We start from the raw sequence: 18,730 nt of genomic DNA, 5'->3' as shown, positions 1-18,730 counted from the left end.
GTAATATCTCGTCATCAATCAATGCATGGCGTATCCTAACTTGTGGTCGATCGATCGCAGGACTATTGATGTGTAATAAGTAACCGTGTCGCCGTTAAATGCGACCTGATCTACTGAAAGCCATTAGTGTTCTCCAAGAGTATTTTGAATCAGTCACAAACACGATGACCGACCAAGACAACTACAGCGACATCCAGCAGGAAGTCCCTGCGTCTGCAGATATCGAGCCAGACCCAGAGAACGTATATCGCGGACACAAAGCTACCCTCAGCAACCCAAGTATGTATAGGCTGCCATGATCTCTAGTATAAACATTGCTCACCGCTATCCAAGACACCTCAAAAGCAGCCAAAGACCATTCTCGCCAGGTGCTCGAGAACGAGACTGACGAACCCGTTGACGCTTCAAACAATATCCACGGTGTTCATGGAAGCGGCAACTCGCAGGACGAGCAGAAAGATCCCGGTAATATGTAAGTGTTCAAGTAGTAGCTTCTTCAGCTTGTACTTCAGCTAAATCGGCATCCATTCCAGTGCGCGTGGGTTGAAGGCTAGCATCAGTAACCAGAATGTCTCCGACGAAGCTAGGGAGAGGGCCAGGGAGAAGCTGAGAGAGTTGGAAGGTTAGAATGTACTCCGTATAATTACCTAGAAATTTTCAGATTTATTTCGCCGAGATAATTCCTCAAATATGTTGTCCCTGTAATGTTTGGCTGACCAGAGAAAATTTGATTTGTAAAGTGGCGCGTTGTCGGTCAATCGATGTTCGTAATGTTACACTGCTTCATCTAAACCACCAATTCACAGAGGCATTGAGTTTTCCTTCTATTTCATAACTAGCAACGCTATGCCACCAGCCGAGGGGGATGAACAGAGCATCACCTGGATGCAAGTGCACTTCGTCGATAGATCCATCATTCCAAACGGCGTCATGGAGTAATTCTCGTTCCTGACCCTTCATCATCTCTGGGCCTCTGAATCGTGAGTTGCCTTGCGAGCCAAGTTTCCTGCGGACATAGGCGTATATATCATCGCCGCGGTCCGGTGTCATGAGGCGTATTTTCTTGGAGTTGACGAGTTGACAGAATAGGTTCGGATTCGGATCTCGATGTAAGGGTGTGTATGTGGGCTGTAGGCCAAGCCAAATACTTGAATTATATACGTGCCCCTTGCCAGCATGCATGACTATGTCGGGGACGGGCAAGTCACGAGAAAGGGGTACAGGAAGATCATTGAGACTGGACTGAGCGATATAGAGATTTTTGATACAAGAGTTCGGGTCATGTCTGGTTTGGTTGAAATGGCATGCGCTCATAATTAAGTGTAACGGCGAGTCGAATTGCTGAAAAGAGAGCTCAGCTTTATGAGGCCATGATTGTACCATGGCTTCAACTAGCACTGGCATGCAAGAGGCATTGTACTCACTAGACTCTTCCAGCCATGCCAAGAATTCCGCTAATACGTCCTTCGTAGGGATGTTAAATTCATACGGAAATATGGTATTCTCATAAGCATTCATATAATGGGAAAATGCAGGGTGCTGTTTGTTGGCATCATGCCGAAACCATTTTTGTATGGCTGGCAAGTTGTGAAAGGCTTGTAGTATTAGGGGTCGCTGAGGAACCCAAGCAACTTTGCGAAAATAGTCTAGGTCAACCTCGCCAACAATTGTTCCTATCCGATGGTCTGGCTCGCTTTGATTTGTACTTGCCGAAGACGTCGACTGAAACCGAGATACTAGACGCCTTGGGAACCTTGAAATGTAGGTGGATGAGAATTGTTGTGACCTGAGTCCAAATCCGGAGAGCATGTTTGGTTCCGGATTTGGAAGGATATTAATCCACTAGGTAGGGTGTGTAAGAAAATAATTGTTATTTTTAGACATTGAATACGAATTCAAATGAAAGAAATTCTATACTCAAGCCAAACTATATGAGAATTTTGTTGGATAGCAGGGAATGATGATTATGATTTGGGTAAAGATGATTGTTGGTTGAAGCCTGAGAAAATGATGGGAATTAAACCTTTGAATTTTGGATATAATATTTAAGCCACGGAGGAGGGGGTGGCTCGAATTATTGTGTTGTGGCTGATATGGACTGATATCGGAGAATACTGTTTACATAATAATTCCCGTAGATAGGTGATAAGGATTACGTATTCCAACTAAGAAAGTAGAAGGAGCTACGGAACAGGTATAGAAAGAAACGCACGGGCGCACAAAATCGATTATTCCCTGGACTGGGCTAGACTGGGCTGAATCCTAATTTTGGTAGCCTCCTCCCTCCTCTCTTCGATCCCCGCCAAAACTTATCAAAAACACATGCATCACCAAAAACTATTCCCACTATATTTGATTCACCATTGTAGGATAATATCCATCTGCCGAGACCTTATTCTGCAGTAAATAACTAAAATCCTATTACTATTTTTTATTTCGGCCTAACCTTTTCGACCTCGCCTTGACCTTGTTATCCTCCTCCCTCGCGTCATGCAGTTGCCATAGCTCTCTTGTCTCCCCAAACTACGAGCAGCACACGGTCTCGCGGGGGTTTGTCAACGTCACGCTTCGCGATTCTTACCAGTAACCTCACCTAAACAGTTCGAATTTATTAGAATTAAGAAACCCTCTCGGCGGGCGCACATACCTTTCACATCATGTCTTCCTCGTCCGGCACTCCGGAGTCCTGGATCTCCTCCTTCTGCTCTCTCCTAGGTCATGAGTACTTCGCCGAGGTGTCTGAAGAGTTCATCGAGGATGATTTCAACTTAACTGGCCTACAAACCCAAGTCGCAATGTACAAGGAGGCATTGGAGGTATGTTTCCATCCCCTTTTCCTATTCTGCATTTCTTATATTTGTACTAATTTCTATGGGTCATAGATGATACTTGATGTTGAACCTGAAGACGAAGATGAAGAGGACGAGGAAGAGGAGGATGAAGAAGACGAATCAATCGAAGGCGTCGACCGTGTGCGACATGGTGAACGACGTAACCACAGCCGAATAGCCAGCGACCTTTCCGTTATAGAATCATCAGCCGAAATGCTCTACGGTCTCATTCACCAACGTTTCATCTGCTCCCGAGCCGGCATCCAACAAATGTCGGAAAAGTATGAGCTAGGTCACTTTGGTGTTTGCCCTCGAAGCCATTGCGAGCAATCGAGAACTCTCCCTGTGGGCCTCTCCGACATACCAGGCGAAGAGACGGTGAAGCTCTTCTGCCCCTCCTGCCTCGACGTTTACGTACCCCCTAATAGCCGATTCCAAACCGTCGATGGCGCATTTTTTGGTCGGACATTCGGAGCACTTTTCCTCCTAACATTCCCCGAATACGACCTCACTAAGAGGGGTTCCGACGTACTAGCGAATGCGCGCGTGAGTGACGATGATAAGGAGATGCTCAATGGCATGTACACGTGCAACATTGCACCTGGATTGGGCAAGAACAAAATTTACGAGCCGCGTATTTACGGCTTCCGTGTCTCTGAGGTGGCACGATCAGGTCCGCGGATGCAGTGGTTACGAGATAAACCGGAGGATGTCACAGACTTAGATGAAGCACGTATCTACGCGGAAAATAACCCGGATAGCGACGATGACGATGATAGCATGAATCTAAATGGGCGGCCTGTACGGAGATTGCGACCACGAAGGCGACATGGCCAAGGAGGAAGCCCTATGGCGGTGGAGGCGAATGGCGCGGAATCGGAGCTTTAGGGGAGTCAAAAGTCAAGCAGCAGTGACTCCAACAGTGGAGGCGCCCGCGTTGGCTCTTTGGGATGCTCTATTTCCCAACCAGAATAGGGGATAAATCAGCCGCAGTACTTCCCGGATGTTTCGTTAAGTCGAGAAAGTTGCCGCCTTCGGAATTTCTGTACTCTACTCTTTACGGGCTCGTCTTACGTTTGATGGGACGAAACGTTAGACGACTTAGAATAATAAGTTCGCGATACCACACAGGAAAAAGGAATGAATGAACCCTTATACTTCTTTTTTTACCTTTGCATGGCCGGCGTTGGTAAACACATTTTTTGATGTTCCTTTCCAGGCCGGCTTTTCTTCTTTACAGCCTGGTTAGCATTTGGGGGAAAAGAGGACAATAAGGCCGGACGGAAGCATACGAAGGCGGTTTCTTGTGGATATGATGTAACTTGAGCCAACTGACCTTTTTTCTTTTTCAATTCGCACCTGGCATACAATGGCAGTCAAGAGCTCTTAATAGATTGTTGCCAACCGTTAAATACTCTTTGCGCGCTCGTCGCGGTAGGACCGTGAGGCTATTGCTCATTCAAGTCCCATTGCGGTCGCCGAGTATTATTAAAAAAAAAAAAAAAAAAAAAAAAACACTTGCTCTTTCGATCTCGAGAATGATACTTATCCGAGTTGGTGTCGTTTCATTTGGTAACTAGAACATGTAGCTAACTGTGGCGTCCCCCCACGGCGTTACATCCGGCATATATAGTGATTTAAGATACAAAGTCCTTATTTGTTAAAGCCACCGAGCGCTTACACATAATATTCCTTGCCCTACGTTGATTCGAACATATGTATGTAGGGACTGGTATGGTCAAGATCTACAAGTTGGGAAGAAATCTATAAAACACAGGGATGACACGGAGATTAGATGTGCTGCTTTACTATCTCCATGGGTTTTCCCTTTTCTTCCCCCCGCGTAAATGCTTGGTGAGCCATAAAACAGCGGAGTTAACCACGATTCATATCAGCGCGATCGGAACGTCGCTATTAACTGAATAAGAAACAAGATCGCTTAAACGGTTTCCATCCTTCCTTTTCCCCCCTTCTAAATTTTTCTTCCCCTTCCCCCTCGCACATCCCCCAACAAAAATGGGGAACTTCATGAGAAATCATGGACGGATTAATTCAAAATGTCTATATCGTCGTAGTCTAGAATCTCACATACCTAGATTTTCACTTAACGTTACCGTCTAATTTGCCCCGTACCTAGGTATTCGATAATCCAGAATCTCCACTACGTGTCATCGTCATATACACCGGTCCATCTAAAGGTACAAAACCACGTGAATGATGCTCATTCTGATTTATAATGACGGAGAGTCTCTTGTCTCCAAACCCACCACGGCTCTGATAGCCGAAGTTTCCTTCTGTTGCAATTACAACGGGGCATGTGGTCTTCGGTCCTACGCGACGCCCTAAATTACGAGCGTCCTGTTGTGCTAGCTAAATGCACGTTTTCAATTGACATAGGGACGATTCGTTTGGATGAGATCGTGGGTATCGAGTTTCACGGCGTATGTAGGTAGATGTTTCTTTACATATGTGCAAACCTAAGTAGACATATTTTATTCACGTATCTACCGTATCATTGCCTGCCGTTGCAAAGAATGCGTACCTTGGGATCGCCATGTGATTCAAAATTCAAGGGTCCAGTGGTCTATCCGTGCAAACTTATCTGACCAATGAACGAGTTGCCGGTTGTTAAGGCCTCGAGGTTGTGGACCTCTGCCAGGTTCATGGCCTGGGCGTTGAAACGTACGCAAGGCGAAACTTCGAATGAGAGGGTTTCGTAGACGCGTAAATGCTATGTTTTATCTACATCTAAGATATAATTTCGGATAATACTTCCTGTACGGGATAATAATTACCAATAGTTACACTGTTTAGCTTGAAATACTTGATAGTTGTGTAAGTAACTCTTTAACTCTTAACTGTTAGGCTGTGGAGATCGAGTTTCAGGCATCCTTCCGTATAAGGTAACACCCCTATGAACACAGATAAATGATGCGACATTTCCGACATCTACTATCGGGAATCCACCCAGCCTTCATATATTTCCGTGGTGATCCGCATTGTTCAATCCTCCCGACCCCGAGATGAGGTGATTGGAAACCGAATAAAAACCCAGTGGTCGCGTAATATCATTAGTAGAAGGTACTGTACATGTAGTCTGACAGGTCAAGTTTAGCAGCTTGCATACATGTACAACCTGGCATTGATACGGCATAGTAGGCTCATGTATATGCACGTTGTATGTGTAGATGTACTTATATACAATGCAGTGACAAGTTCTGCAAGAGGTGCGGTTCCCGGTGACACGTACCGGGAATTTCAATTCGTCTTGCCCGTCGATGTAGAAGTAGAAGTGTGGATTGTATGGATTGGACCCACGTAAGGTACATGTACCACGGGAAATCCGTTTGCTGTGCAACACAATTTTCTATGAGGCTTTGATATGTATTAGTTGAAGTACGGTGCGGATACCAAAGGCAGAGATAATCCAATAGGAATTGGTTTAGATAGACTAATCTCTATCAGTCACGCCGCGTTCTGTCACAGCGATCCGGGGCTATGGGACCACTTTATAATTTCTCGGCCTTATTCGTCAGAATGATTCAGAGCTAAGGAGTAGGGCCTTGCATTAGGTATCGGAAGGATATGTTGATGTCTTTACCTATTTGGATAGGCATACGCATAATATTTCGTAACATTGTATACGGAGATACTTTTCTAGATATATAGTCCCAAAACATGTAGGCAGTTCAGGACATAGGTATTTACTTGCAAGAGGTATTGGTGGTATCACTTGAACAGACAGATATAAATCCGGCATCCTGGCCCGGCCTAATACAACCCAAATACTATCCCGATATTCAACCGGGCAACAGTCAAACCGGTATGTGGGGGGTATTTGTGGAGTAGGCTATGGCGGTACCAACAGAGTTATGAGCATATCAAGTACAGAGTGGAGCTGTGGAACGTTGGTTCAGTGCTACAATAAACGCAGATTTCGTGTTATAGAGGACAAGAAAGTACCTAACCCAACCTTGTTAGCTTCCATCTTCTTCTCCACCGCTAAAGGAAAAGACCAGGACCAGACCCGACCCAATCCATCCATCCCATCGAAGCATCAAGCTGATGGAACTTTTTTTTTCTTTCTCTACAGTGGAGGTATTTCAATGTTGATTGCTTGATTGATAATCTCTGTCCAATCGCCAAGCCATGGACCGAACAGTCGGCTCAACGTTTAAAGAAGAGCACTCGCCGTCGTGCACTTCATTTCCTATTCAAGAATCCATGACCTTGCCTTTCTTATTGTTTTCCTCTTCACACATATACGAGCAAGTACTGTATATGCATATTTCTTCACCGTACCTTCTGCTTTGACAATTTTCTTACTCTTTCCCCTCACCTTCAACAGGTTCTTGGGGGGACCTTCATAAGCTCGTCATATCCCTCCTGACTTGTTGGTTTGTGTATCTCTTTCACTTGACCGACTTCCTTACCCTCTGCCGATGTATAGATTGATCTGACCTGTAACTCACTAAGCATTGGGTTACTCTAAGCTATACAACTTTCATTGAGGTGTTGGACGCTTATCACGAAGACTTGGCGGTGTGGTTGGTCTTCACAACCCTAGTTTCCCGCGCACTTTATACCAACATATTCCTGCAAGGGAACATTCGACGAGGGCGAGTGGTTGCCCCATTGCGATGTCAGAAAAAGACTTGGAGAGGGACCTTTCAGCGGCTGATGAGTCGCCCCAACAACGCCACCATGCATCTGCTACCTCAACCAAAAGTGCAAGGCCATCTACCAACTCATCAACCATAACGGACCTCGAAGACCAGCGGGAAACCGCAAGGCAAAACAATCCCAATGGTTTTTCACGCATAAATACCGGCGTTTCCATAGAACAGGCCGAGGCCAACTTCGCCGAGCTTCGGAGAGAATTGTCCGGTCTATCTAAGGCAAGCCGCACCCCGAGCCGAAAAGAGACCGATGTCGAAAAAGGGGCACATACGGCTCTCGACAGCCCCGCTTCTGAAGAGTCGTTCGAGGTTTTCGACTTGGAGGTAGCTTTACGTGGTGGTCTTGATGCTGAAAGGCAAGCTGGTATCAAGCCGAAGCACATCGGCGTCTACTGGGATGGGTTGACAGTCAGGGGAATGGGTGGCACTACTAACTTTGTGAAGACATTCCCAGACGCCTTTCGGGATTTCGTGGACTACTGGACTCCGTTGATGAGCATCCTCGGCAAGGGACAAAAAGGTACCGAGGTCACTTTACTGGACAATTTCAAGGGTGTCGTTAATCCTGGTGAGATGGTCCTTGTCCTAGGGAAGCCGGGATCAGGATGCACAACTTTCCTGAAGTCAATCGCGAATCAGCGTTGGGGATATACAGGTGTTACGGGCGAAGTCCTTTACGGACCATTCACGGATAAGGAATTCAAGCAATTTAGAGGCGAGGCCGTTTACAACCAAGAGGACGATATTCATCATGCTACTCTCACTGTCGAACAAACTCTCCGTTTCGCGCTCGACTGCAAAATTCCCAACAAGCTTCCAGCAGGCACAACGAAAAACAAATTCAAGGATGACGTCATTACAATGCTGCTCAGAATGTTCAACATCGAACACACAAGAAGGACCGTGGTAGGCGATGCGCTGATCCGTGGTGTTTCTGGTGGTGAAAGAAAGCGTGTCTCGATCGCCGAAATGATGATTACAAACGCCTGCATTCTATCATGGGATAACAGTACTCGAGGTCTGGACGCAAGTACAGCACTCGACTTCGTTAAGTCGCTTCGAATTCAAACCAACCTATATAAGACATCTACTTTCGTATCTCTGTACCAGGCATCTGAGAATATATACAGGCAATTCGATAAAGTCTTGGTTATTGATGCTGGAAAACAGGTGTATTTTGGACCCACCACCGAAGCCAGAGCCTACTTCGAAGGTCTCGGGTTTCTCCCGCGCCCACGGCAAACGACGCCAGACTACGTCACTGGTTGCACAGATGAATTCGAGCGTGAATACTCCGAAGGGTACTCGCTACGGAATGCCCCACACAGTCCCGAGACACTAGCCGAGGCTTTTGAGAAATCTCGTTTCGCAGAACAATTAAAGAATGATATGACCGAATACAAGACGAGGCTTCAACACGAGCAGGAAGTCGCTCGCCACGATGACTTCATCGCGGCTGTACGCGAAAGTAAGCGGGGTGGTGCTAAACACTCTGTTTACAGTGTTGGATTCCAGCTTCAGGTCTGGGCTCTGATGCAGCGTCAATTCGTGCTCAAACTCCAAGACAAATTGAGCTTGTCGCTCTCCTGGTTTCGAACTGTTATTATTGCGATTGTGCTTGGTACTCTGTACTTGAACCTCCAGCAGACATCTGCTAGCGCATTCAGCAAGGGTGGTCTTCTGTTTATCTCGTTATTATTCAATGCATTCGAAGCTTTTAGCGAATTGGGAGCGACTATGACTGGTCGGCCGATCGTAAACAAGCATAAAGCGTACACTTTCCATCGACCGTCGGCATTGTGGATAGCGCAAATTTTCGTGGATACGGCGTTCTCGGCTACTCGAATATTGGTGTTCTCAATCATAATCTACTTTATGACCAACCTCACAAGGACACCTGGAGCATTCTTCACGTTTTACTTGCTAATTCTAGTAGGCAATATCGGTATGACACTTTATGTCCGTATCATTGCTTGTCTATGCCCGGATTTCGATTATGCCGTCAAATTCGCCGTTGTCACTGTTACGTTATTTATCCTAACCTCGGGATATCTAATTCAGTATCAATCGCAACAAGTCTGGTTGCGGTGGATCTTCTGGATCAATGTGTTGGGTCTATCCTTCTCCAGTCTGATGGCCAATGAATTCAAAGACAACCAATTGCTGTGTACGGATGAGTCACTCATCCCATCTGGACCGTCATATGGCGATATCAATCATCAAGTCTGCACTCTACCTGGATCGACCCCCGGAAACCCTATGGTCAGCGGCGCTGCCTATATCACGCAGGGTTTCTCTTACAGACCTGAAGATTTATGGAGAAATTTCGGAATCATAATAGCGATTATCATATTCTTCCTTGTCATGAATGTCGTGCTGGGTGAATTCGTCAAGTTTGGTATGGGTGGCAATCAGGCGAAGGTCTTTGCAAAACCTAATGCTGAGCGAAAGGCCTTGAACGAAGCACTCAACAATAAGCGATTGGAACGTCAAAAGTCGAAAGAGGAGCAAGGCACTGCTTTGAAAATCGAGTCTAGCAGTATTCTGACATGGGAAGAATTGAATTACGATGTCCCCGTACCTGGTGGTACTCGTCGCCTCCTCAATAATATTTACGGTTACGTCAAACCGGGTGAGTTGACAGCGCTCATGGGTGCTTCCGGGGCTGGAAAGACGACCTTGTTGGATGTTCTAGCGGCGAGGAAGAATATTGGTGTTATCACTGGCGATGTTCTAGTCGATGGTATAAAACCTGGGAAGGAATTCCAGAGATCTACTTCGTATGCGGAACAGCTCGACACCCACGATCCTACCCAAACTGTGCGCGAAGCTTTGCGATTCTCGGCCGATTTACGACAACCCTTTGAGACACCCCAAGAAGAAAAATACGCTTACGTTGAGGAGATTATCACATTGCTAGAAATGGAATATATCGCGGACTGCATTATAGGTACTCCAGAAGCCGGTCTGACGGTCGAGCAGCGAAAGCGTGTGACAATTGGTGTTGAGCTGGCGGCCAAGCCAGAATTACTACTATTCTTGGACGAGCCGACTTCGGGTCTCGACAGTCAGAGCGCATTCAACATTGTTCGATTTTTGAAGAAACTTGCCGCTGCCGGGCAGGCCATTCTGTGCACCATTCACCAACCGAATGCCGCTCTATTTGAACACTTCGACCGACTACTTTTACTTCAAAGAGGAGGCCGTTGCGTATATTTCGGCGACCTTGGAAAAGATGCATGCATCTTGCGAGATTACCTGGCACGGCACGGCGCTGTTGCTGGCCCATCCGATAACGTTGCCGAGTTCATGCTTGAAGCGATCGGTGCTGGAAGTACCCCACGCGTTGGCCGACGAGATTGGGCAGACATCTGGGATGACAGTCCCGAACTTGCTAACGTCAAGGACACTATTTCGCAGTTTAAGGAGTCCCGTAAGCAAGTCGCTGCGCAAGTTAATCCTGCGCTTCAACGAGAGTATGCCTCACCTCCTCTACATCAATTGAAAGTTGTCGTCAATCGCATGAATATTTCATACTGGCGGTCACCTAACTACCTCTTCACTCGTCTTTTCAATCACATCGCTATCGCCGTTCTCACGGGTCTTACGTACTTGCGACTTGACGATTCCCGAGCGTCATTGCAATATAAGGTCTTCGTCATGTTCCAGATTACAGTGTTACCTGGTTTACTCTTACCCCAAGTCGAACTGATGTTTGTGATCAAGCGAGCCATCTTCTTCCGCGAACAATTAAGCAAGATGTACAGCACGATTACATTTACCGCCGGAATGCTCATTGCCGAGTTACCGTACGCGATCCTCTGTTCCGTAGTGTTCTTTTTACCTCTCTATTTCATCCCAGGTTTCCAGTCGGAGTCTTCGCGCGCCGGGTATCAATACTTCATGGTATTGCTTACAGAACTTTTTGCGGTTACGCTTGGCCAAGTTGTTGCCTCAATCTCGCCGTCCGCTTTCGTTGCTAGCCAGTTCGACCCTTTTATCGTCATCACATTGGCCATGTTCTGTGGTGTTGCGATCCCCGCACCGCAGATGCCCGGTTTCTGGCGAGCATGGTTGTACCAATTGGACCCGTTCACTCGCCTCATTGGAGGCACCGTGACTACCGCCCTAGATAATCTAGAGGTAAACTGTCGATCATGGGAACTCAATTCATTCAATGCACCCGATGGTATGACATGCGGAGAGTACATAGCTCCCTTCCTAGAAAAAGGCGCAGGTTACATTGTGGATAATGCGACAAGTGTGTGCCAGTACTGTGCCTACAAGGTAGGAAATCAGTTCTACGAGCCTCTGGGATTCAGCTTCGATTATCGGTGGAGGGATCTTGGGATCTTTGCGGCTTTTGTGGGAAGTAATATTATCATCTTATTCTCTGCGGTAAGTTCACATTTTCAAGTCCTTATAAATCGTTTGACTAAATGCTGATTATTTGTCGCACAGGGCCGATATTTGAACTTTAACCGTCGGTGATGTACGAAAAGAAGGATAATGATGTTACGATGTTATATGAGTCACGCCGCATCTATTGGCACTTATAGCACATACAGCGCTGGGTAATACCCGTAGCTTTAGGTCACTAGTGGGCATGGCGCAGTTTCAGGCACTGGGAATAGATACCAACCCGGTATAGAAGGCAAAACGCCGACTTACATACATAAAATCTATTACTGTGTAGAATAATAGATAAATTATCTACAGATACTAATTAGCTATCTAACATCACAATTTTGTATCTGCCCCTATTTTTACCCCGAAGTGAGGGATAATCACACCAATTCTTTGTGGGTCTAGGTACATTTACTAGCTGTAAGCGGGGTCTTTCTAAGCCCTCCGTTTTCATACTTCATCAACAGCCTCCTATAAAATGCTATCACCCTGAACAAAGCCATATCAATATCTCTTTGATCCACGCAACCATGGCAGATGAAGCGGACCCGGGAATGCACTATGCATACTTCAAAGCAAATGATGGTTGTACCCTAGCTTTCCAGACCTCGCTACCGATCGGGGCAGATGCAAAGCCTGACAATCGCTACGGGAGCTGCATTGTTCTACTCCATGGCTTCAGTGGGTCAAGCGCGTACTTCACCCGCAATTTCCAGGCTTTAAGTCAAAAGCATTGGGTCGTCGCCCCGGATATGCGTGGGCATGGTAATTCAACCCGGACGCGTGGGGGATACCATGTCGCGCGGCTAGCCGCTGATTTAAGGGATTTGGTTACGTACCTGCGCGCTCCTACTTCCCGGCCATCTGAGATAGGAGAGGAGATTAAGTTTGTCCCTGTGGGTTGCTCGATCGGCGCTGCTATTCTGTGGACGTCTGTCGAAATCTACGGTCCTAACGGCGGTGGCGATTTCGCTGGTTTTGTATTTGTGGACCAAGCACCGCTGCAGGATCGGTCACTTTTTGATAAATGGGATGCATCGCGGGCACACACGGGGTGCTACGATGAGGCCACGATGCAGGCTGCCCAGAAAGCTTGGATTGAAGACCCCCCGGGTACGCATATAGATTTGGTGAAGTCCTGTCTCGGGTACCGGCACGCGCCGGATGACAGGGATGATCTATCGGATGAGAGACGGTGGCGCGATGAGGCGTTTTTTACGCGGATTAGTCAGCGTTGCGATGGGGAGTGGTTGGCGAGGTTGCTGGCTGATCATACAAGGTATGATCATCGTGAAGCTATTGAGGAGAATATTCGTGTGCCGACTTTGGTTCTTGCTGGGAGGAGATCCGGGTGTTTTCCGCTTGAGGGGATGCGGGAGACGGTGCGCCGGGTTGAGAGTGGTGCTGGGCCGGGGTTGGCTAGGATGGCGGTTTTTAAGTCTGGACATTGGCTTTTCTTTGAGGAGCCGGAGAGGTTTAACGCTGAGGTTGTGGAGTTTGTGGATAGTTGTGTATCTAGGTAGGTAAGATGATCTAAGGAATCCCTCTGAGTTATGGGGCGCAGCGTCGAGTATGTACCTAGATATGGCCTGGTTTTTTCTTGACTGCAATGACTCCGGATATATTTTGATCGCCTTTGTGCTAAATTCATCACGTATAACATCTAAGTCGGTACTAATATTCAATTTTCTAGCGTGTGTTGAGGTAGATTATATTCAAATTCAATGGAAATAATCTATCTAGGTGTACAAATAATTAGATGGTTAATATCTCCAAAATGCCAAAATATCTTTCGCTTGATGAGATATATCTGTATCTAAGTTACATTGTGTCCATACACTATTTTCATACGTATCTAAATATCCGCAACCATTTCTGATTCATTACACTGTCTCCACGTTCGTCCAACCATATCCTCGATTTGACTTGACTCAATTCTTGATTCCGAGGGCTTCTTCAATACGCTCGAGTCTTTGGTTAGTAAGATTTTCCAGAATTAGTAGCTCGTCGGAAACGTTCTGGATCGCGCTGCGAGTAAGTGGAGGCGGTCTGGGTTTTTTCAGTACTTGAGGATGCTGCTCTTCCAAGTTCTGAAATCGTTTATCCAATTTGGCCAACAGTGCGTTAACCCATTCGAGAATCTCGTGAAATACTGGTCCATGCCCTCCCTCTTTAGCCCCAACTAGGTGTTCCTCATCACGGTTCCAATTAAAATAGCAATTGATGTATGCGTGAACCATTTCATGGACCAATGTGGATAGCTGAGACACCTTACTGAGCCGCATAATCCTCTCATAGTCTCTGTTGAACGGGCCACTCAGTACTATGGTACATTTTGGTGGATATTCCATGTCTGCCAGTGTTATTCCCGAGGTGAGTCCCAGGTCCGGATTCGGCTTTCTTTCGTCGTAATCAAGGTCAAATCTTTCCATCCTAATATCTACCAAGTGGCCGTGGGATGAGTAGAGAAGACCATCTATATAGGAAACGGAATCAGCTTTCAAGCCGTGGGCATTTGGGACGGAGCGAGGAAGGGAAAAAAAGGGGATAAGAAGCGTCAGAGAGCACGTTTAAATACTCACGAAAAAACAAGTCATCTATATCCGCTGATAATGACATTATGTCCATGAGTGTTAGATCCGTCGGTGACATTTCATTATAGAGTTCCATAAATTGCTGACACCTGTTTTTATAAGATTGAGGATTATCTATAACCCACTGTGGTACACTTGTGATCTTAGCTACAAGTTGCTCGCAATTGTGCACGCATGGGCGGAATAGCTCATTTTCAGTAGCCGCTGATATATAATAAGGGCGATACGGGGTTTTGTAAATCAAGCGAGCGTCAACTAATATCTCCTCATCTTCGGGGGGTACGTATGCCATCGTTGGATATCGTGGTCCGTCTATGGGCGTGTTGCGCGGGTAATTGGTCAGGAATAACGTCTAAATTCCGCCAAGTTACTGGTAGAGTGCTTGGGGTTGTTCGTAGTTTTGTGATGAAAAACTTTAGTAGTCTACTTCTGTCTTCACATCGGTTGCGTCTATATGCTCTTTCATCCTAATTTTCTTGACAATGACTAGGCTTTTTCTTTATTCACAACACCATCTTACCCGGGTAGCTATTTTAATTTTATTGTGTATAATAACTACTTTGGGATTACCGGCCTCTTATATTGTTAACATAAGCTAACCACACGGTTCGCAAGCTTGTATTACCGTGGATAAAAACGCAGAAGTCTCTTCCAGAAACCGGCTAAGCCCATGAAAAGGCCTAGTAAGGAGCCCATTTGGTAATAGGTCCTCTTTGATGAGCCCTAAATATAGCGACCCACCACCTCGGATCGGGAAACGTTTGATACTATGTAGATAGGGACGTCCCCTAGCAGTGCGAATGATTACAAAGGGCCGCCAGAAACATTTGCGGAGAATAAAGGCGGCGACGATAGTACATCTACAATAGCATGAAAGCCCTTTATAGATGAAACGCCAATAGGGGTATGCACTAATACCAAATAAGAGGATTCATTAGTGAGAGTGAAATCTTAACGAATCATTTTGGTGTAGCCACGCCGGTCAAGCCTGCGCTCATGGGGAAAAAAAGCGGTGTGAAAATCCTCACATAGCTATCATAATAGTCCTTTTTTTTTAGTAGTTTTATCCCCTATTCTCTACTCTTGAATATTGCGACCCCTTCTCTTCATCATGAGTAGGGGCATTGTTTAGAACGATGGCGTATTTCTTTGAAATCTTCCTCGCGAGTCCTTCTTTGGTCCCGTCTAGGCTGCGTGTTAATGCTGGTTTTAGATCGAGAAACGGCTGAGAAACTTACATTTCAAAATGGTAGCCAACTCTACCAGTACGGGAATCCAGGTAGCTACTGCTAAGACTTGACCGAATGTCCAGGCAGAATTTTGGTTATCATCTCCTGCAGCTCTATCGACGAGGTCCCGATAGTAGTGGAAGGTTGCCACCATCGACCACATCAACAGACAACATATTGCCACATTCAATATCTGTATATATTGGATCGCTTTCCGCCAAAAATTCTTCGTTTTAGGCCATGTTTGATCGTTCCTACCCTTCCCATGGTATCTCAAGTAGATAATGTAGAAAATGGTATTTAGAACCAATAACCCTTGAGCTATGCGAAGTGTCGGCGTAATTCCATAAGATAATAAGTTGATTGGGCTGCAATACTGTAGCCAAACCAATTCGAGCGTGTCTTTCATTTTCGGATCCGTAATTTTGAAAAAGAAGGAGTCAAACAATCCCTCATTAACGATGCCTAAAATGATAGTAAGTGCCCAGAGAGTAATCCGAAGCCAGTGCCGCCGTATACCAGGCGCGGTCGCCTGTAATAACAGTGGAAGTAATGAGGAGAATGTGGACATGTAGATAGAACCGATTGAGGCATAGATCATCCAATGCCCCTTTGCAACTCCATACTCTTGGAAGAAAGCTTGTGACAACCTGAAGCAAGCAGCGGCAAGCATTGAGACGGCAAATATCAACGCCGCATCCAAGAACGTACTCGCAGATGCTTCAAATCCACCTATCAACCAAGCCCTTCTCGATCGTGATGGATAATTTTGTCGGAAAATTCCCGAACCAGATAGCGCAAGAGCACATAAGTATATCGTGACCATTCCAGCAGCTAGATAGTATGTTATTAGCATCTATCCAACATGTTAGCCGAGCATCCCCTGCATGGTACTATTGTCCTTACCCCCCGCCCTGAGACGTCCGGATCACCCTCCCAATTGAGGTTTTTGCAAACGTCGGGCGCGCAATTATATAAAGCGAACCTCTGGAGTTGACTGAGGTCATCTATATTTTCCCGTATGAACCCATCGTACCATAATATCAAAGTCATGTTATCGGGTGGTGTTGTATCGAGAGGTAGGATAGCTCGTAGGAAATTGGTGACGAAATTCGTTGTCATGAACATCTCCTCGTCTTGGAAGGTGTTAACATCGGCTGCCATCCACGCGCCTGCTGCAGCGCATATAGTCGCATTACTCGGGTCGAAGTTGAGCTCTGTGATGGCTGGCGGCTGCCAATCCGTGCTCCACACGACGCGCGACGCGTTGATCGACATGGTTTGGTTAAAGGGTTAGATATCTGCGTAGTATCATAGATCCGCCCTTAGTAGTTGAACCCGAGCCATCGGATAAATACTCCGGCGAGTTTATTTTTCCCAACGAGCGAAGTGGTCGATTTAGAAGTCTACATAATCGACAGTCCTGTCGATGCTAATTTATCATAGCAAGACCCCCCGGATCACTACGTAAGAACCTACTCCCCGCGAGACCTACGTGCATGCTGACAGGGGCAGAAACTTCCTTGATTGGCGAGATACCGGTACAGTATTGTTATTTTTAGAGCTGCACTGTCAGGGCGCGGTTCAGTTCCCGGGTTCAACACACAATTTGGCCCCTCAACTGACTGTGAAGGGTAATGATTTGCACGCCAGCTGAGCCCAAGATCAACTAATTGCGTAGCTGCTGATATTAATATATGTTGTGTAACACCCAGCAGCCGTAATTGGAGGTATATATATACCTAGGTCCTAGGCGTTCCATCTGTTTCTATCATTAACATTTCTTTTCTCCGATCGCATTTAATGGCTTGACTCCGCCACCACAAAAGCGAATTCGTGTTACAATAAATTCATATTTAGAACCGACACTATAAGATGCGCGGCAATAGACGATCGTCAACGAGATCACAAGGCAATTCGAGTCCCCAACGAACCCAAGTACCCGAGTACTTCGCTATACTTCGCTATCCGACATGCTAGAGAGCGAGAATATAACGACTTGACACAACGCGCTTCGCCTGGGTACCATTTTAGAATCTATCTAGATCCAATGGTATCCTTTCGCCCATCCATATAGCCCTTTGCGAATGATTCCGACGGTCGACATCGGCTTTCGTTACTCCGTCCCCGTCCTCATTAGTGTTGGGGTGAATCAGCACAGACAGAGGACCGCGCCATATAGCAAGCCATGCGATAAAAGCGCCAAACTGGGCCGGCGTGAAGAGATTGACTTCGAACATGGCAACGGGATGTGGCCCCACCGGTTTGTCCCAGAAACGATATATTCTTAGTTCAGGAACTGCGCGGTAAGAGTTGTTTAGTTCGTCCCAGAGTCACACCGAGTGGGCGCATTGAAGATTCTGGACAAGGGAAGAGGTAGGTACATACATTCGTATCTGATTCGCTGCCATAGTTCCCTTGCATATTGTGTTTGGCCCTCGTTACTCAGGTTATAGTAGATATGGATATCGCTGTTGAGATATCGTCGCTCTAGTATTAGCCAACTGCAAACATGGGATTCCGCCGTCAAGTAGACACTCACAAGCCCCCGCGACGGCCCTTGTCTAGGGGATCCGGAAACTCGAGATAGGTTTTGCTGAGCGTTTCCGTGACTGGGTTTCTATAGCTCTTCCCATCCTCATGCTTTTCTTCCGGCAACGGCGGGGCGTTCTCGTAGCCCTCCAAGGGTGAGGGGTACTTAAATCCTCCCGACGCATAGACCATCGTGTCGCAATAGCAGGTTTTGAGTATAAATATTTGAAGTATGAAGATAAAAAGTTGACGTTTTTTATCCTTCTAAATATATTAAGGCTAGATTACTATGACATAGCATCTAAGGGAGTCTTATTCTCCAAGTCTAGCCTTACAAATCCACATAGTTACTAACAATGGCGTGCTTGCACCCCACCCGGCATTCGCGTCGAAATCGGAGCGTCCGGATGGGTATAGATCGGCCCCGATATCCCGTGCAATTTATAATAACCCGTACA

General features: G+C 46.4%; 8 protein-coding genes across 8 annotated transcripts; 4 read left to right on the top strand and 4 right to left on the bottom strand.

Annotated features, from left to right (window-relative positions):
• Positions 1-97: 97 nt before the first annotated feature.
• On the bottom strand, positions 98-2,030 carry F4822DRAFT_289589 (Clavaminate synthase-like protein). Its single transcript, XM_051454995.1, has 2 exons — positions 323-2,030; positions 98-110 (listed from the first exon to the last, which is right to left on the bottom strand). Exon 1 carries the CDS (start codon positions 1,807-1,809, stop codon positions 784-786), a length of 1,026 nt encoding a protein of 341 aa, XP_051313428.1. The 5' UTR covers positions 1,810-2,030; the 3' UTR covers positions 98-110; positions 323-783.
• On the top strand, positions 165-627 carry F4822DRAFT_430402 (Conidiation protein 6-domain-containing protein; the record flags this gene model as incomplete). Its single annotated transcript, XM_051461284.1, has 3 exons — positions 165-279; positions 334-472; positions 534-627. The coding sequence occupies 3 exons, from the start codon at positions 165-167 to the stop codon at positions 625-627; spliced, it is 348 nt and encodes a 115-aa protein (XP_051313429.1).
• Positions 2,031-2,172: 142 nt separating the features above from the next.
• Positions 2,173-4,344, top strand: F4822DRAFT_407225 (casein kinase II regulatory subunit-domain-containing protein). The gene is made up of 2 exons (XM_051458469.1): positions 2,173-2,816; positions 2,883-4,344. Exons 1-2 carry the CDS (start codon positions 2,658-2,660, stop codon positions 3,717-3,719), a joined length of 996 nt encoding a protein of 331 aa, XP_051313427.1. The 5' UTR covers positions 2,173-2,657; the 3' UTR covers positions 3,720-4,344.
• A 2,964-nt stretch (positions 4,345-7,308) lies between these two features.
• F4822DRAFT_289557 (ABC-2 type transporter-domain-containing protein) lies at positions 7,309-12,224 on the top strand. Its single transcript, XM_051454994.1, has 2 exons — positions 7,309-11,908; positions 11,972-12,224. The coding sequence occupies exons 1-2, from the start codon at positions 7,472-7,474 to the stop codon at positions 11,999-12,001; spliced, it is 4,467 nt and encodes a 1,488-aa protein (XP_051313426.1). The 5' UTR covers positions 7,309-7,471; the 3' UTR covers positions 12,002-12,224.
• F4822DRAFT_289554 (alpha/beta-hydrolase) lies at positions 12,203-13,714 on the top strand. Its single transcript, XM_051454993.1, has one exon. It carries the CDS (start codon positions 12,448-12,450, stop codon positions 13,438-13,440), a length of 993 nt encoding a protein of 330 aa, XP_051313425.1. The 5' UTR covers positions 12,203-12,447; the 3' UTR covers positions 13,441-13,714.
• Positions 13,715-13,747: 33 nt separating this feature from the next.
• F4822DRAFT_289550 (uncharacterized protein) lies at positions 13,748-14,904 on the bottom strand. Its single transcript, XM_051454992.1, has 2 exons — positions 14,500-14,904; positions 13,748-14,393 (listed from the first exon to the last, which is right to left on the bottom strand). The coding sequence occupies exons 1-2, from the start codon at positions 14,801-14,803 to the stop codon at positions 13,849-13,851; spliced, it is 849 nt and encodes a 282-aa protein (XP_051313424.1). The 5' UTR covers positions 14,804-14,904; the 3' UTR covers positions 13,748-13,848.
• A 54-nt stretch (positions 14,905-14,958) lies between these two features.
• Positions 14,959-17,369, bottom strand: F4822DRAFT_407219 (uncharacterized protein). The gene is made up of 3 exons (XM_051458468.1): positions 16,647-17,369; positions 15,750-16,596; positions 14,959-15,696 (listed from the first exon to the last, which is right to left on the bottom strand). Exons 1-3 carry the CDS (start codon positions 17,016-17,018, stop codon positions 15,575-15,577), a joined length of 1,341 nt encoding a protein of 446 aa, XP_051313423.1. The 5' UTR covers positions 17,019-17,369; the 3' UTR covers positions 14,959-15,574.
• Positions 17,370-17,770: 401 nt separating this feature from the next.
• F4822DRAFT_430395 (DOPA-like domain-containing protein) lies at positions 17,771-18,464 on the bottom strand (the record flags this gene model as incomplete). The annotated part of the gene is made up of 3 exons (XM_051461283.1): positions 17,771-18,039; positions 18,129-18,211; positions 18,283-18,464. 3 exons carry the CDS (start codon positions 18,462-18,464, stop codon positions 17,771-17,773), a joined length of 534 nt encoding a protein of 177 aa, XP_051313422.1.
• Between the last annotated feature and the right edge of the window lie 266 nt (positions 18,465-18,730).

This window comes from Hypoxylon trugodes, assembly GCF_022578975.1.
Source record: "Hypoxylon trugodes strain CBS 135444 unplaced genomic scaffold F4822scaffold_6, whole genome shotgun sequence".
Taxonomy (NCBI): Eukaryota; Fungi; Ascomycota; class Sordariomycetes; order Xylariales; family Hypoxylaceae; genus Hypoxylon; species Hypoxylon trugodes.
Note: the sequence above shows the minus strand (reverse complement) of the source record. Positions and strands in the feature narration are given on the sequence as shown.

Coding starts and splice junctions, on each gene's coding strand:
- F4822DRAFT_289557 (XM_051454994.1), top strand. CDS start 7,472: ATGTCAGAAAAAGACTTGGAGAGGGACCTTTCAGCGGCTGATGAGTCG. Junction 11,909..11,971: donor TTATCATCTTATTCTCTGCG/GTAAGTTCACAT, acceptor TTTGTCGCACAG/GGCCGATATTTGAACTTTAA.
- F4822DRAFT_289554 (XM_051454993.1), top strand. CDS start 12,448: ATGGCAGATGAAGCGGACCCGGGAATGCACTATGCATACTTCAAAGCA.
- F4822DRAFT_407225 (XM_051458469.1), top strand. CDS start 2,658: ATGTCTTCCTCGTCCGGCACTCCGGAGTCCTGGATCTCCTCCTTCTGC. Junction 2,817..2,882: donor TGTACAAGGAGGCATTGGAG/GTATGTTTCCAT, acceptor TATGGGTCATAG/ATGATACTTGATGTTGAACC.
- F4822DRAFT_289550 (XM_051454992.1), bottom strand. CDS start 14,803: ATGGCATACGTACCCCCCGAAGATGAGGAGATATTAGTTGACGCTCGC. Junction 14,394..14,499: donor TATAGATGACTTGTTTTTTC/GTGAGTATTTAA, acceptor TTTCCTATATAG/ATGGTCTTCTCTACTCATCC.
- F4822DRAFT_289589 (XM_051454995.1), bottom strand. CDS start 1,809: ATGCTCTCCGGATTTGGACTCAGGTCACAACAATTCTCATCCACCTAC.
- F4822DRAFT_407219 (XM_051458468.1), bottom strand. CDS start 17,018: ATGTCGATCAACGCGTCGCGCGTCGTGTGGAGCACGGATTGGCAGCCG. Junction 16,597..16,646: donor CGGACGTCTCAGGGCGGGGG/GTAAGGACAATA, acceptor CATGTTGGATAG/ATGCTAATAACATACTATCT. Junction 15,697..15,749: donor GTTGGCTACCATTTTGAAAT/GTAAGTTTCTCA, acceptor CACGCAGCCTAG/ACGGGACCAAAGAAGGACTC.